The 13,914-nt window shown below is 53.3% G+C and overlaps 1 protein-coding gene across 2 annotated transcripts in view; it reads left to right on the top strand.

Moving 5' to 3' along the window:
* PRKCB (protein kinase C beta) overlaps positions 1-13,914 on the top strand; it is a 94,217-nt gene that overhangs the window by 34,400 nt on the left and 45,903 nt on the right. For both annotated transcript variants that reach the window (XM_027897231.1, XM_027897232.1), the window contains exon 3: positions 5,631-5,713. In XM_027897231.1, the coding sequence (XP_027753032.1) occupies positions 5,631-5,713 (83 nt within the window). The remainder of the gene's footprint in view (positions 1-5,630; positions 5,714-13,914) is intronic.

The following is a 13,914-nucleotide window of genomic DNA, read 5'->3' on the forward strand; positions in this document are numbered from 1 at the left end:
CTGACAGTGGGAAAACCGCTGAAGTCTGAGGAGCTGAAGACATTTGTTGTGCTGTAAGAACCCCAGAAAGCTTTTAACCAAAGCTGGGGATTAAATCCAAAGAGCACAAATTTTAGCTCAGCTTCTCTCTCTGTGTGCTCTAAGTGATTAAAAGCTGTAAAGTGCTGTCAGAAATTGAGGACTTCCCCTCCTGGAGCCCTTATTTCCCCTTATTTTATGATTACCACGCTTCACTGCCTCTGTTTGATGTCGTGAGTCTGATTTATTTTTTTTTAACGTGGAATGGAAAATCGTGGGCAGCTCTGGCTCTGGAGGGTTTCAGTCCCTCATTGGGGCACAGCCCAGGGCAGTGCCTCTGACCCTGGGGGTTTGCCCAGTGTAGGTGGATCAACACAAAGCTTCTTTAAAAAAAAAAATCCTTTTTTTCTGGTGTTTTTGTTTTCTTCAGTTTTGCTAATCTGAATTCCAAGCTGTTTCCTGAATCTGTTGTTCGTTGGGAAGCGGAGACGTTATCCAAATGAGAATATCCACAGGTTGGAAGGGAGCAGCTACACACTGAGATATGCTCGAAATAATCTTTGAGCTTCGTGATCCTGGAACCATCTGCCAAAGCTCGGCTCCGTCACTCCCTGGGGAGGCTTGAACTCCTCCCTGCCTTTGATTTTTAGATGAATCTTGCTTGAACCTTCTTCTGTCTCTGTTAACTCTCCATCTGTCTCCCTTACTTGACATGCTGTATCCAAGACTGTTCCCGGTGCTTCCAGCCTCTCCCTGGCCTAACGAGGGGGACGAAGGCTCCCCTTCAGTGGGAATGTGTGTTCTGGGAAGGGATGAACTCGGGGGAGGCATCAGAGGTGACTTCACTGAATTATTCATTTTGGGAAGGACTCGGGGAAAATTGATTATCCCCTTCTTCAGAACATCAGGAGAAGGAGTTCACGCACTGAAATTAGAGCGACAAATGGAGATCAGATGGAAGGCAGGGCTGCTCTGGGGCTGCCAGGCAGGGTTTGTTCCTGCAGGAAGCCGTTTCTCACGGCGGCTGGGCCATGGGGAGGGCTGGATACCTTCCTGCAGCTCAGGATGTTCCCTGGGGGAGATGAGGCCAATCCCATCTCCTGTGGCAGGCTGGGAGCGAGCAGGGGCAGGGGATGAGTTATCACCCTGGGCCAGCATTGCTCTGTGTGCCAGGGATGCTGTGGGCTGGTGCCAGGGCCCCCTGCAGAGGGCTGGGAGCTTCTATAGGGGCTGGAGGTGCTTTGGGGCTCTCCTGGGTTCTCCTGGGAGATGTGGGGCTTTGGGTGGCCCAGTGCTATGGCTTTTCTTCCAGTATCTGTGAGCCCTTGCAGTCATTTAGGTTGGATCTCGGGAAAAGGTCCTTCCCCCAGAGGGTGGTTGGCACTGACCAGGCTCCCCAGGGCAGTGGGCACAGCCCCAAGGCTGCCAGAGCTCCAGGAGTGTTGGGACAGCTCTCAGGCACATGGGGGGGATTCCTGGGGAGTCCTTTGCCCATCCAGGAGTGAGACTCGATCCCTGTGGGTCCCTTCCAGCTCAGGATGTTCTATGATCTGTTTTCTTTGCACAAGTGGATCTGTACAGCACGGCCATGGTATGGGCAAGGACAGCTTTCCCTCTCTCATGTGTTTGTAGCACCTAAAATGCCTGATCCAGAACCAGGTCAAACTATGCTGGAGAAATTGTGCTCAAAATACCACAAAAGACCTGCTCTGAGCAGGAATGGCCACTGTGTCGAGGTCAGGTTGGACAGAGCTCTGAGCAGCCTGGTCTAGTGGAAGATGTCCCTGCCCATGGCAGAGAGTTGGAACGAGATGAGCTTTGAGGTTCTTTCCTACCCAAAGCATTCCAGGATTCTCTGATACTCCATGTCCTGGCAGTAACAGCACGGGCAGGGGCTGCTGCTGTGCTGCTCTCCAGGACAGGCTCAGCAATCTCAGGGGTCTGCAAATAAAATGCTGACCTGAGCCTTTCCTGGGCTTTGATATTTCCAGGAATACTTCTGCCTGTGTTGGGCTGGCTCCCTGTTGCCAGTTTAAGGAGCTTAAAGCTTTGATAAAGGGCTTTCCCTGGGCAGGAGCAGCCGGCCTGGGAAGGATTTTGTATTCTAAGAGCAAATCTTTGGGCATTGTTGTGTCTTTGGGCAAAGTGCCTGTCTGTCTGAGGGGAAAAGGAGCCTATGAGGTGAGAGATGGCAGGGAAACACTCTGTTTGTGTGTTGTGAAGAGGAGAAAGGGCAGTATTCTGCAGGAGGAAGGTGCCTGTGCGGGCGATGGGCAGAGAGCAGGATCAGCAGCTGCCGGTGCCGAGGACTCGCCGCTGCCTCTGGCTGCTGCAGGAATCTGCAGGAATCTGCAGCACCCTTCCAAAACATGCAGGCAGCCAATGCTCCCAGCTCCACGCTGCCAGATAGAGCTGTCATTCTGCAGCCTGTCCCTCTGTGCTCAGGGGAACAGGCTGGTTTGGCCACTGGCAGCCTGGAGCTGGTGGATGCTCTGCTGAGCTGCCCCGTCACCCTCCCTGCCTTGGCAGGTCCCTTCCCCAGGATGTCCCATCCCCAGGAAGTCCCTTCCCATGCTGGAGGTACAGCCAGACATTTGCTTTGCAAACTTCAAACTCCTGGAACACATTTCTGATGAGGTTTTTCTGATTGGCAGGTTCTGGGATCAGTCTGGGAAATTGCTTTATGTTTTTCTGGAGGATTTTTGAGCAGTGGTTGAAGCCAAGAAGCCTTTCAGCATGTGTGTGTATATATATATTTTTAAGCAGCACTGTGTTAGCATTTTCTAGCATTTTCTCTCTTTTCATCCTCCACAATAAGATTATTTCCTAGGGTTTGAAAATGCCCTGTTGCTATTGTGATTTCTTAGCCCTCAAACCCAACTTTCTGGAAGATCTTTCTTCCCAGGACTGTGTCAGGATGCCTGGGAATGGATGTGTGTGATCTGGCCCTGATGCTGTGGTGTAAGTCTCCTCAGATCTGAGACTGTGCTGGGGCTGATAGGAAGAACATGTGTTCCAGCAAGCCTCATAAGGCTGTGGAGAGTTGCTGAGTTGGGGGTCTCTGCTCTTGGATTCCACAGGGTTTGGATCCTGTCTCAGGACAGAGATGTCTCCTGAGCCCCCTGCAATGGAGCTGGCTCTGAAGGATAATTTAGGACAGGAATCACTCTTGTGTGATGCAGTAGGGAACGGGAAAGGTTAATCTTTCCTTCTTGTTGTATACAAACGACTTGGGATGTTTGTAGCTCACCAGTGGGATTTGATAACTTTATTATCCAAATAATAAGATTTACAAATTAACTGTCTAATTAGCAACCTGGGAAAGCTGCTGCTCGTGCTGGGGTTTCTAAACTGACAAAGACGTGGCTTAAACTGCTGAAGTGTGATGACAGCAGGAGGGCACAGCAGTGGAAAGATCTATCCCAACTCCTCCCATCCGTTGGGTGGGATGCACGTCTGGGAGCTGGGACGAGTTTGCTGACGTGAGACCCTGTACCTGATTCAGTCTGTTGGCCCTTATTTCTTTTTTTCATGGATGGAGCATTCACCTAAGCGTGTGTGAAGTGTTCCAGTGGATCTTTCTGAGGCTTGTGGAGCTTCCATTGAAGCACTGGATGCAAAGCCTGCCCTGCTGCCATCGACAGAGAGCTCCAGTTTGCGTTGGATGCACAGGGAGGTGTTGGCTCCACCATCCTCTAGTGGATTCTCTTTACAGTCTATATTATCCTTACAATTTATATTAGAATCCTGGAATGGTTTGGGTTGGAAGGTGCTTTGAAGACCATCCAGTTTGACCCCCTGCCATGGGCAGGGACACCTTCCACTATCCCAGGTTACTCCAAGCCCCGTCCAACCTGGCCTTGGACACTACCAGGGGTGGTCTTTAAGGTCCCTGCCAACCTAAGTCATTCCATGATAAATTCAGCCTGGTAGCAATCTTATTCCTTTTGTTGAGCTGGCACTATCCCTGCTCAGCTGGGCAGCTCCTGCTGCAGCCCAGACTGGCAGCAGAGCACCCTCCCGACGGCGCCTGAGCTCCGGCGTGTCACAGAGCTTATTGAGTTTACACACACACTTCGGGAGAAACCCTTGCTAATAGAGTCCTAATTTCTTCCTTCCTGCTTCCCAGATGCTTCTGTCTCCATATAAAAATGACAGAGATGGTGAGCAATGCTTACAAGAAAATGTTTGTTTGTTTGACTCAGAAAAGCAAGTGAGAGGTCCTGCGAGGAGAGAGCTCTTGGCAGATGTTCTGCCTTAAAACCTCCTGGGTCTGTTGTTTTCACAGTGAAAAATGTGAAAAGGAAAAGGAATTCGCAGCTGGATGTAGCAGAGGACAAAGAGGGGATTGTGAGGTTCATGGCCCATGTCACTCACCTTTTCCTTGTTCCTTAGGAAAAGTCCCATAGTGCTGCAACTGTTCTTGTTCATGGCTCAGTTTGGTTCCTGAGCTCTGTCTCCAAACCTCAGTGCTGCTTCTCATCTTCCCAAGGGCCTCTCTTTCGGGAAAAGGCTGTGGCAGATGAGAGCCCTGAGGCAGAGTGTGGTGCTCAGGCTTCCCCTCAGAATCAGGGCTTGTTCCCTTTGCTCCATTCCTGCCTGGGCTCCCTTTGGGCATGGTGGTGCCCCCAGGAGCTGAGGTCCCACCTAGGGATGGGGCACAGTGTGGATGTGGTGCAGAGTGTGGGTGCACCCAGGCAGGAGCTGGCACTCAGGAGGACGTGACATGAGGGGCGAGGTGGTGCCTGTTCCCCAGACCTGGGAAATCCCAGCTCCTCAGAGCAGTGCTGCCACCTCCAGCTGCAGGGTGAGGTGGGCTGAGACCCTCGAAAAATACCTGGACCATCAGCTGAAGTTCCCTGCAGTGCCAAATGGCTCTTCAAGGTCTGTTACTGAAGGTGATGTGTTTATTTGTCATTTAGGGAAAAAGTTCACCCTAAAGTATGGTACTCTGACTGCAAAAACTCCAGAAGTAGTGCTGGCATCTTCAGACTGGCACGTGCTGGAAGGGTTTGGTAGTTTAGGGGATGGGGACTTAGCTCTGGATACTTTTACTTGGAAGTCTGGGTAGGGGCACGTTGGGATTGATTTCCTGTGCTGTTCCCAGAAGGGCGACTGTCGTCGACGTGCGTGAGGGGAGGGAGCCGTGCGTGTCTTCTGGTCTGGCAAACGGAGGCTGGGGAGATGCTGAAGAAAAGCAGAGCTGTGGGAGGAAAATTGCCCACCTGTTCCCTCAGTACAATCTTCCATTTTTGGACACATGCACTTTTCAGCTCAGATACCCGCGAGCGCCAGATTCTCCCTCTTTTTATTCCCAGCGGTGACCTCAGTGTGTGCCACAAGTGACAATGAGCTCAGAGGAACAGAAGGGTTCCCAGCCCTCCTCTGGCATTTGCTCAACACTTTGTTCTGCTGGGTTTTACTGAAATGCCTGGTCCAGTCGGTGATGTTCAGTAAGGGTTAAAACTCTGCCACAGGTTAAGAAACCCGCTCAGGCTGTGGGGCCTCTGCTCACAAATCAGCTGCAGCCGCATTTTATGTTGTTAACTCCTGGTTCTCGTGGTGCTGATCTGTGACGTGCTCCTCACCCCCTCCCTGTCTTCTCTTTGCAGTTTGCTGCTTCGTCGTGCACAAGCGGTGCCATGAGTTCGTCACCTTCTCCTGCCCTGGCGCTGACAAAGGCCCTGCCTCTGATGTAAGTACAGGTGTGGTGCCCTGGCTGTGGGCACAGCGTGGTGCTGAGGGGCTCACTGTGGTTCACAGCCCTTCAGAGAGGATGTTCCTGCAGCTTCTTGCTTGAGGGCACTTCTGTGCCGTTATTTCACGAGCATCTCTGATTCATGGAGTCGTTTAAGTTGGAGCCTCTAAGACCGAGTCCAACCATTCCCCCAGCACTGCCAAGGCCACCACTAACCCACGTCCCCAAATGCCACATCAACACGGCTTTTAAATCCCTCCAGGGATGGTGATTCCATAGTTATGGGGACTCTCGTGTTTCTGGGACTTAAAACGCTGAAGCCACCCAGTAACTTGCTCTCAGCAGAGCAGGGAGAATGTCTGGGGATGCAGAGAGTTCCCTTTGGGGCTGACCCTGCAGCCTTGCCCCAGAATCATTTCATCTCTTGCGTCAGAAAACCACCCAAATGCCTGCTATCTAAGTCCCCCTCCTTGTTTTCACGAGGATTTTCTTTCCCAGTGGATCTTTTGGGGTGAGTGGGAGCCAGGGCAGCAGAGCTGGGCTCCTCACACGGCTCTGCCAGCCCCGTTCGGGTCCGTCTGGCAGGTTTTGAGCTTTGCCGTGGAAACTGGCTAATTTGGGGAACTGCTGGGAGAAAAGAGCTCAAATTGGGGAAACGACAGAGCACCACAACTCTCACCCTTAAAAATAGAAGTGGTGGGAGCAGGCGGCGTAACAGGCTGCGGAAGGTGGAGGCTAAACACATGTTGTCGATCGCCCTCCCGAATCGGGGCTGTGTGCTGGGCTGGGGGGAGATGGGGGCCTGGAGGCTCCCAGGGCCATCAGCAGTGGGTGAGGTTCATCCTGGGCTGGTGGGTGATGGTCGAACCTGAGCCGTGGCAGCCTCTGCTTGCGCAGCCTCCGCGGGAGCAGCCGCGGCACCCCCGGCCCTTCCTGCCCCCGGCACAGCACACCCAGGGGAGGTGACAGTGCCACTGCTGTCACCCACAGGACAAGGGCCCCTGAGGGCTTTGCCGTGCTGGGAGTACCAATGGAGGTGTGGGCAGGAGCTGCTGCCTGCTTGGGGTGAGGCCAAGGGAGAGGCTTGGCTGGAATACGAGCACCCCTCTTCCAGCTCTGGGTGCCCGGGGCACGGCCAGGTCCTTACAGGGAAGCACTGGGTGGGTGTGTGTGTGTGGGTGTGTGTGTGTGTGTGCACAGCCAGGTCCTTACAGGGGAGCACTGGGGGTGTGTGTGTGTGTGCACAGCCAGGTCCTTACAGGGGAGCACTGGGTGTGTGTGTGTGTGTGTGTGTGTGTGTGTGTGCACAGCCAGGTCCTTACAGGGGAGCACTGGGGGTGTGTGTGTGTGTTTGCACACCCAGTGTGCCTGCACAGTGTTTGTCCCACAGCCCTGGCCTAGAGCAGCTCACTCGAGGGTTTGAAGCTGCAGGAGAGGGAAGTGATGGTCTTAGGCTGCTCAGCTTCCTGCCTCTGCTTTTCTTCTGGGAACTTTCACTCCCTGTCTCTGCAGCGGGTGCTCGATGAAACAGGGCGAGGAGAGCTGGAGAAGGCGTGGAGAAACGAGAGGAGAGTGGTGGAGGGGCATCCCTTCCCCGAGGGATGAGCCTGGCCATCCAGGCAGCACAGGTGTCTGTGCCCTCTGGGCAGTGCCAGTGCCTGGGGTGGCTGTGGGTGCCACTGGTGTGTGCTGGGCTCCCTGCACCCTGAGCCCACAGTGCTGGAGGCTTTCCAGACCCTCAATGTGACACTGTGGAGTTCCCTCTGGCCGTGGGGCTGCAGCCCTGACACGCTTTCTCTCTGTTCTCTGTCATCTGAAACACAAAGGCAACAAGACCCACAGGTCTGTCTCGTGCCCTGCCTGGGGCTGTGGCAGGGATGGCACCTGTGCACAGTATCTGCTTTGGCCAGTGCTTGGATGTTTGTGTGGACTGAGATGAAATCTGGCTGCTAAGGCTGCTTTAGGTGCAGTGTGATTGATGGAGAAGGAACTGGAACCTGAGCAGAGCCCGGGCTCCCACCCCGGCTGTGGGCACCCAGGGGGGTGACAGTGGTGGGCGAGGGGGCACCCAGGGGGGTGACAGTGGTGGGTGAGGGGGGCATCAGCCCTGCAGCTGCGAATGGCCCTGGGAGCAGCTGGGTGGGTGCCCAGGGCACTCTGGTTGGTGCAAGGGAGATGGGAACGCTGAGAGCACCTGCCCTTGCTGAGGGAAGATGGGGTCTGGCAGTGCAGGGTGGCAGGGCTGGGATCCAGCTGCCGCCTCTGGAGCAGTGCTGGGAGCCTGCCTGGCACTGCCTCAGCATCTCTGGGGAGCAGCCTGAGCCCCCAGGACAGGCAGCAGGAGGGGGGACGCTCCACCTGCCCTGCTGGTGGTGCACACAATAGTTTGCTTTCCCTCCTCAGCAGCCCTGCCCAGGCTGGGCACACAGAGAGCAGCGAGGAGCCCTGGGGCAGCCAGGTCCCAGCTGGTCTCTCCAGCAGCTCTGGGTGACTGTGGGCAGCCTCTGCCTGGCAAGGGAAAGGCCTAATTTAAATGCAAGTTGTCACATTTGAAGAGGCCCCACAATATGGGGGCAGGTGTAAAGGCCCTTGGGCACATTCCCTGTGCTTGCTGTTATCCCTGGGTGAGTGTTGCCCCCCTGGCACAGCCCTCAGACAGGTAACAGCTGCCCAGTGCTGTTAATGAACCTCTTATTACATAATTTCTGAAAATGAAGAGGGATGCAGATGCTTTGGATGAAAGCAGGGAGAAGATGGTGCTTTCATAGCTGTTTTGTTTGTTTGTTTGGTTTGGTTTTGTGTTTGTTTTGTTTTGTTTTGTTTTGCTATTTAGCAAAGCCCCCCAGAGCCCCTCTGGTCTGTACCACTGCCCCTCTGTCACCAGGGGATGAATGCAGGACAGAATTCCTTCCTCCTGCACAGTCAGTTATGCTCTTCCAGCAGTACCATTATAATATATAATATTTATAATTACATAATCGTATAATCCTTAAGGAGCTTTGAATCAGGAGAGGGAGAACTACAGCACACAGCACTGCCCTGTCAGCTTTGGGATGAGCCAGGACTGGGGCTTTGCTTTGAACTGATGCAAAGCTGGACTTGCCTGTGCTCTGCGGTCGCTGATAACCGTGGTGTGAGTCCAGAGACACCTGATGTCACATCTGGTGGCATCAGGCTGTGCTGGGGACACTGATGTGTTTTTTCAGTTGGTGCCACAAGCTGCTAACTCTTCCAGCAACATGAATCTCCAGTGAATCCAGCAACAATAAGGAGCTTAATTTATTGCATGTGTTAAAGCTCGCAGAGGGAAGGGAGCCCAGCAGTGAATGGCCCAGCAGTGCAGGGCTGCTGCAGCCAGGGCTGGGGCTCACGGTGCCAGCTGGCTGCTGCTTTGCTTCCCAGAGCTGCTCTTTCCTCTGGTCTGGTCCTGGAACCCAGGGGAAAAAAGTGTATTAAAAAAATATCTTCCAACTTTGCTCCTTGATCTCTGTGTCTTCATAGTTACTGGAGAATCAAGAGGAAAAGCCTTTTCCCCTGTGCAGTGCTTATGGTCTGTCTGAACATTTAAACACCTGTGTAATTCTAATTACTGAAATAAAACTCCTCAGCTTGAAGTTCAGGATGTGCTGAAGTGCTTTGGGGGATGCAGGCTGGTGCATGCACAGATAACCTGGGGTGAGCTGGTGTTTCACACTTGGGGAGCAGAGCAGAATCCCTGGAGACCACTGAAATGTCAGAGTCTGTCTAGTGATGACTGGACAGACTTTGGGGGGTTTCTATTTGATCTGGTTGTGTTTGAACCTCCTTGAAGAGAAGCGAGAGTTGTGTGTTTAACCTTGCCAAGCCTGCTGAGTAGGAGCCTTGCATCTAGGAGAGAGGACTAATTACACATGATAGGGCTCTAAGTAGAAAAAAATGAAAGATTAATTGCTTCTTGCAGCAGAGAATGGAGCTGTATCTGCAGCTGTTGGTGCTGCAGACATCGGGCTGTGTTCATGCCACGCTGGTCGGGGCAGGATTTTATTCCACACTGAGGTGCTGTCAGGCTGGGATCTCTCCCCAGCATTCCCTGAGTGAGAGCTGATGAGGGGCTGGCAGCCCAAAGCCCTGCCTGCCCTGTGCAGTTCTGGTGCTCCTCATTGCCAGCTCTGGCACTCCTGTGCCTCGTCTTGGCAGGAGGCAGAGCTGCCACGGCCACTCTGACCCACAGCGAGGACTCCAGGAGCTCAAACCAGGCATGTGAAATGTATTCCAGTTGGCAAACCTAATTATAGCCAGAGCTATTAGTAGAATGCATAATTATTTAAATTGTAGACAAAATAATCATTAAAATGACCTTCTTTGCATGATCCTGTTAAAGGTCATCTAATCAGGATGCATTAATGAATATCAGAGTTGCTCCTGGAAGGTAACAGGCCAGTGTAGCTACATTTCAATTTTGCTTGTAGATTGTCCCTGTTTACAGCATGAGGAGAGGATTTCAGGAGGAATTTGTTCCATGGAAAGGGTTCCATGATGTGCCCATCGAGTCAGGACCTTCCTGGTGACTCCAAGCACCCTCTTGCCCATGTGCTGCCTCAGAGCGCAGGATCTGCTCCCTCCTCACATCTCCCATTCCTCTGGCCTTCACTGTCCAGCACTTTGGCAAATCCTCACAACCTTCCTGCAACTTGCTGCTTGCTTTTGTGCTGCTAATTAACTTCTCCAGCTCCCGTGCTGTGCCATCTGCCCCTCAAGCGAGGGCACCTGCTCGCTGCTCCAGCAGCCGGTGACAGTTCCCCTGGGATGAAGATGTATCTGCCTTGCTCCCTCCCAGCACCTTCTGGTGCTTCCCTGGCTCTGCCACAGCCCGACTCCTTCTCCTGGCAGCCTGCACATGGCTCCAGCCCCGGGATTGAAAAGCTCTTCTCTCATTGTCTCGCCTTGTTTGTGTCTGGTTACTGATGGAGCAGATGGTTGGGTCTGTGCCCTCCCCGTGGCTCCAGAGTACCAGGGCTGGGTCTGAGGTGGGTTTGTGCCCTCATCAGGAGGGTGATGAGGTGGGTGCTGCAGCCTGTGTTCACGCAGGTGGCACCAGCTGGGGGTCCTGCAGACAGGAGGTGCTTCAGGGGTCTCTGTGCTGTTCCAGCACCCAGAGGCTGCAGGGAAAGTGCTGTGGGAGCCCCACTCTCATGGAGATGTAATAAAATGACTCTCAAGGGTGTGCAAGATACCAGACATGTCTAAATGATGTAGAGATGCAAGTGCTGCTCTGGGAGAGAAGCTGAGTTTGGCTTTTTTTTTTTTTATTGCTGCTTGGCAAGAGAAAGCGTTTTATTCAGTGTTGCCAGCAGCAAGAGAAGAACAACTGTTGTCCATATCCCTCTGCAGTTGTCTGACGAGAGGATGAGATCTTTTGTCAATAAAAATGTATTTACTTGCTGGAAGCTGTCAGGGGCAGGTCGTGTTTGATGTGGAAGCAGCCCCAGCCGTGGTGCCTGTGCCCGCAGCCGTGTCCGTGCTGCTCCGCTGGCCCTTCCCCAGGAGCTGCCTCCATCCTGCTGCCACTGTCCTGCATCCTGCCGCCTGCACGGCTGTGCCCTCAGGCCCTGTGCTCTGTGAGCTGCTCTGTGGCTGGAATGCTGGAAAATACAGAGAAATAGTTCTGGTGTCACTCAGTGGTGCAGCAGTGCCTCTGAACCGTGTCACGCTGAGGCAGGCTTCTGAGGAGAGCTTATGGTGGTGGAGAAGATGCTGCAGAATCATGGAATCCCAGACTGGTTTGGGTTGGAAGGGACCATCTAGTTTCGACCCTCTGCCATGGGCAAGGACACCTGATGGAGCCCCAGATTTTTGCTGTCTTACCTTGAATAGGACCTGTGTTTTCCTCTTGCCTGTAACCTCCTTTCCACAGAGTCTCTGGTTTATGGTGACTCTTCTCATTGAAACAAAGACCCAACACTCTTGTGCCCTTGTTCCTGAACTTCTTTGCTTGGTTTTTGCTGGGACTTGAGCTGTTTCTCCGCTGTGGTGTTCTTCCAGCCCTGTGCAGGCAGGTGGGGTGGTGCAGGGGGTGATGGCTCCGAGGCAGCGCTGGTCAGGAAGGGCAGAGTCTCTCCATGCACTGACATTCTCCTCCTGGCATTTTCCAGTCCTGCTCCAAAGAGAGCTGTGCCTGCCCTGTTCTTCAGGCCGGCTCTGCGCTGGTGGGGGAGGAGAAGTGCTTTTTCTTTTCTTGGCAAACTTCTTTTTAACCATTCTTGTTTTAAGTCTCAGCATCTGCATGCGCAGTGTTCTCGTCATCCCTGTCTCGGTGGGACAAAAATAGGCTCTTTGTACAGCGACTTCAGCCTCGTTCGAGAATGATATCCAGAACTGCCGATTTCTGGCACTTTCTAAGGCACTGGTCAAGGTGACACGGGCCCCACACATCCCAGCAGCCAGAGAACTGGCTCTGCCTCCCTCTTCCTGGCTGCTCCATCACCCTCACACCCTTTGGGCTCTGCCCCTCTGCGTGTGGGTCTCTCCAGAGCAGCCCCTTGGGCAGATGGGAGCAGAAGGTGAAGCCTGAAGTGTTCCCATGAGGGATTTAGCCCCTCTGAGCGGGGGGTGCCATCCCCCAGGGCTGTGGTGCTGGGTTTGGGGAACTCAGCGTGCTTCAACACACACTTTGCTTTTCCAGCTCTGACTTCTTTAACTCTGGGTTCCAGTGGGAATTCAACATCCTTCGCAAGAAGTGGGAATCGTCTCCTTTTGCATAAAGCTTGTGTTTTTTATGAATGACTAAAGCTTTCTCTTGCCTAAACAGGACTGTGTTTCTAGAAGGGAGCACAGAAGCTGGAGTGCCTGGGGGCGATTCCTCCCTGTGCCACACGCTGGCACGGGGCTGCTGCTCATCCTGCCCCCTGTTCCCCTCACCCCTGTGCCCTGTCCTGCTGGCTGAGGGTCAGGGGTGCTGGCTGATGCCCAGGGGGCTCTGCAGGATGCAGGACCTTTCTCCTGGGACAATGGCAAGGGAATCACAGGATCCCAGCACGGTTTGGGTTGGAAGGAACCTCACAGACCATCCTGAAAGGTCGAGCCCAGGCTGCCTGCCCCCACCCACCTCCTGTTCTAGCCTAAAATCCAGCTTTCAGCTTTCTCTGCTCTCCTGTGTCCCTGAGCAATGCAAAAGGCTTTCAAACCTGCGGTGTCACTTAAGGAACTGTCTCCTTGGGGTGTCCAGAAGGCAGGTTGATTGTGACCCTTCTTCCCCTTGGCTTTCCTGGGCCACAGCTGGCACAGGGGCTGCCAGACAGAGCCACGCTGGGCTCTGTGTCTACAACTGGTTTGCTTGGGGTAGAAGGTGAGGGGTTTCCAGTTTCAGTACAAATTTGCTGAAGCCTGTGCCTGATTCCTGGCTCTTCACAGACTGAATTAAAGGAGGCTCTGTTAGTTTTGCCCCTCACTGGTGTCATGGGGTTTATCTGTGGTGCTGAGTAACAAAGCAGAATGTTGGTAATTAATGCAGCTGGAAGCGTCAATGCAACAGTGCTGGGAGATTAATTTTGGGGGGGAAGGGTGTATTGGCAGCGATGTTATAGCTCGCTTCTGATTCCACTCTTTATTTATTTACTCTGCTCACAGTGCCCTGAAAAGGTGTCTTTGCTAATGCCCAGGCAGCTTTCCAGGCCATTAAAAAGCTGCTCAGCTCAAATGACAGAGCGGGAGCCGTGCCTTATCCCCAACCCTTAAACAATTAACCTGAGATGAAATCAAGCTGCTCCCTGCTGGAATCTTCCCCCTGGCCTGCGTGTGCTGCTCCCAGAGGTGTGGAGCCCCAGAGCCCTCCTCTGCACAGCCCAGCTGCTCCAGGCTCTCCTGCTCTTCCACAATTGTATTTTCATGCCTGGAAGATACCAAGAAATACCAAGCTTTGCCTCAGTGCTTTATCCTATCATCTCCTGACTGAGAAGTTGTTCCTTCTGGAGGTTGTTTCACTGGCACAGGTTGGGCAGAGAAGCTGTGGCTGCCCCATCCCTGGAAGTGTCCAAGGCCAGGCTGGACAGGGCTTGGAGCAACCTGGGCTGGTGGAAGGTGTCCCTGACCATGGCAGGGGGTGGAATGGGATGATGATCTTCAATGTCCTTCCAGGATTCTACAATTTGAGTTTGTTTGGCTTTAACTGCCTTTGCTGGAGCCCTGTTTGCCTGGTACCTGCAGGAATAAAGGGATAAACT

The sequence above is a fragment of the Empidonax traillii genome, unplaced genomic scaffold (genome assembly GCF_003031625.1).
Source record: "Empidonax traillii isolate 1590-97213 ecotype Southwest subspecies unplaced genomic scaffold, ASM303162v1 scaffold534:size827195, whole genome shotgun sequence".
NCBI lineage: Eukaryota > Metazoa > Chordata > Aves > Passeriformes > Tyrannidae > Empidonax > Empidonax traillii.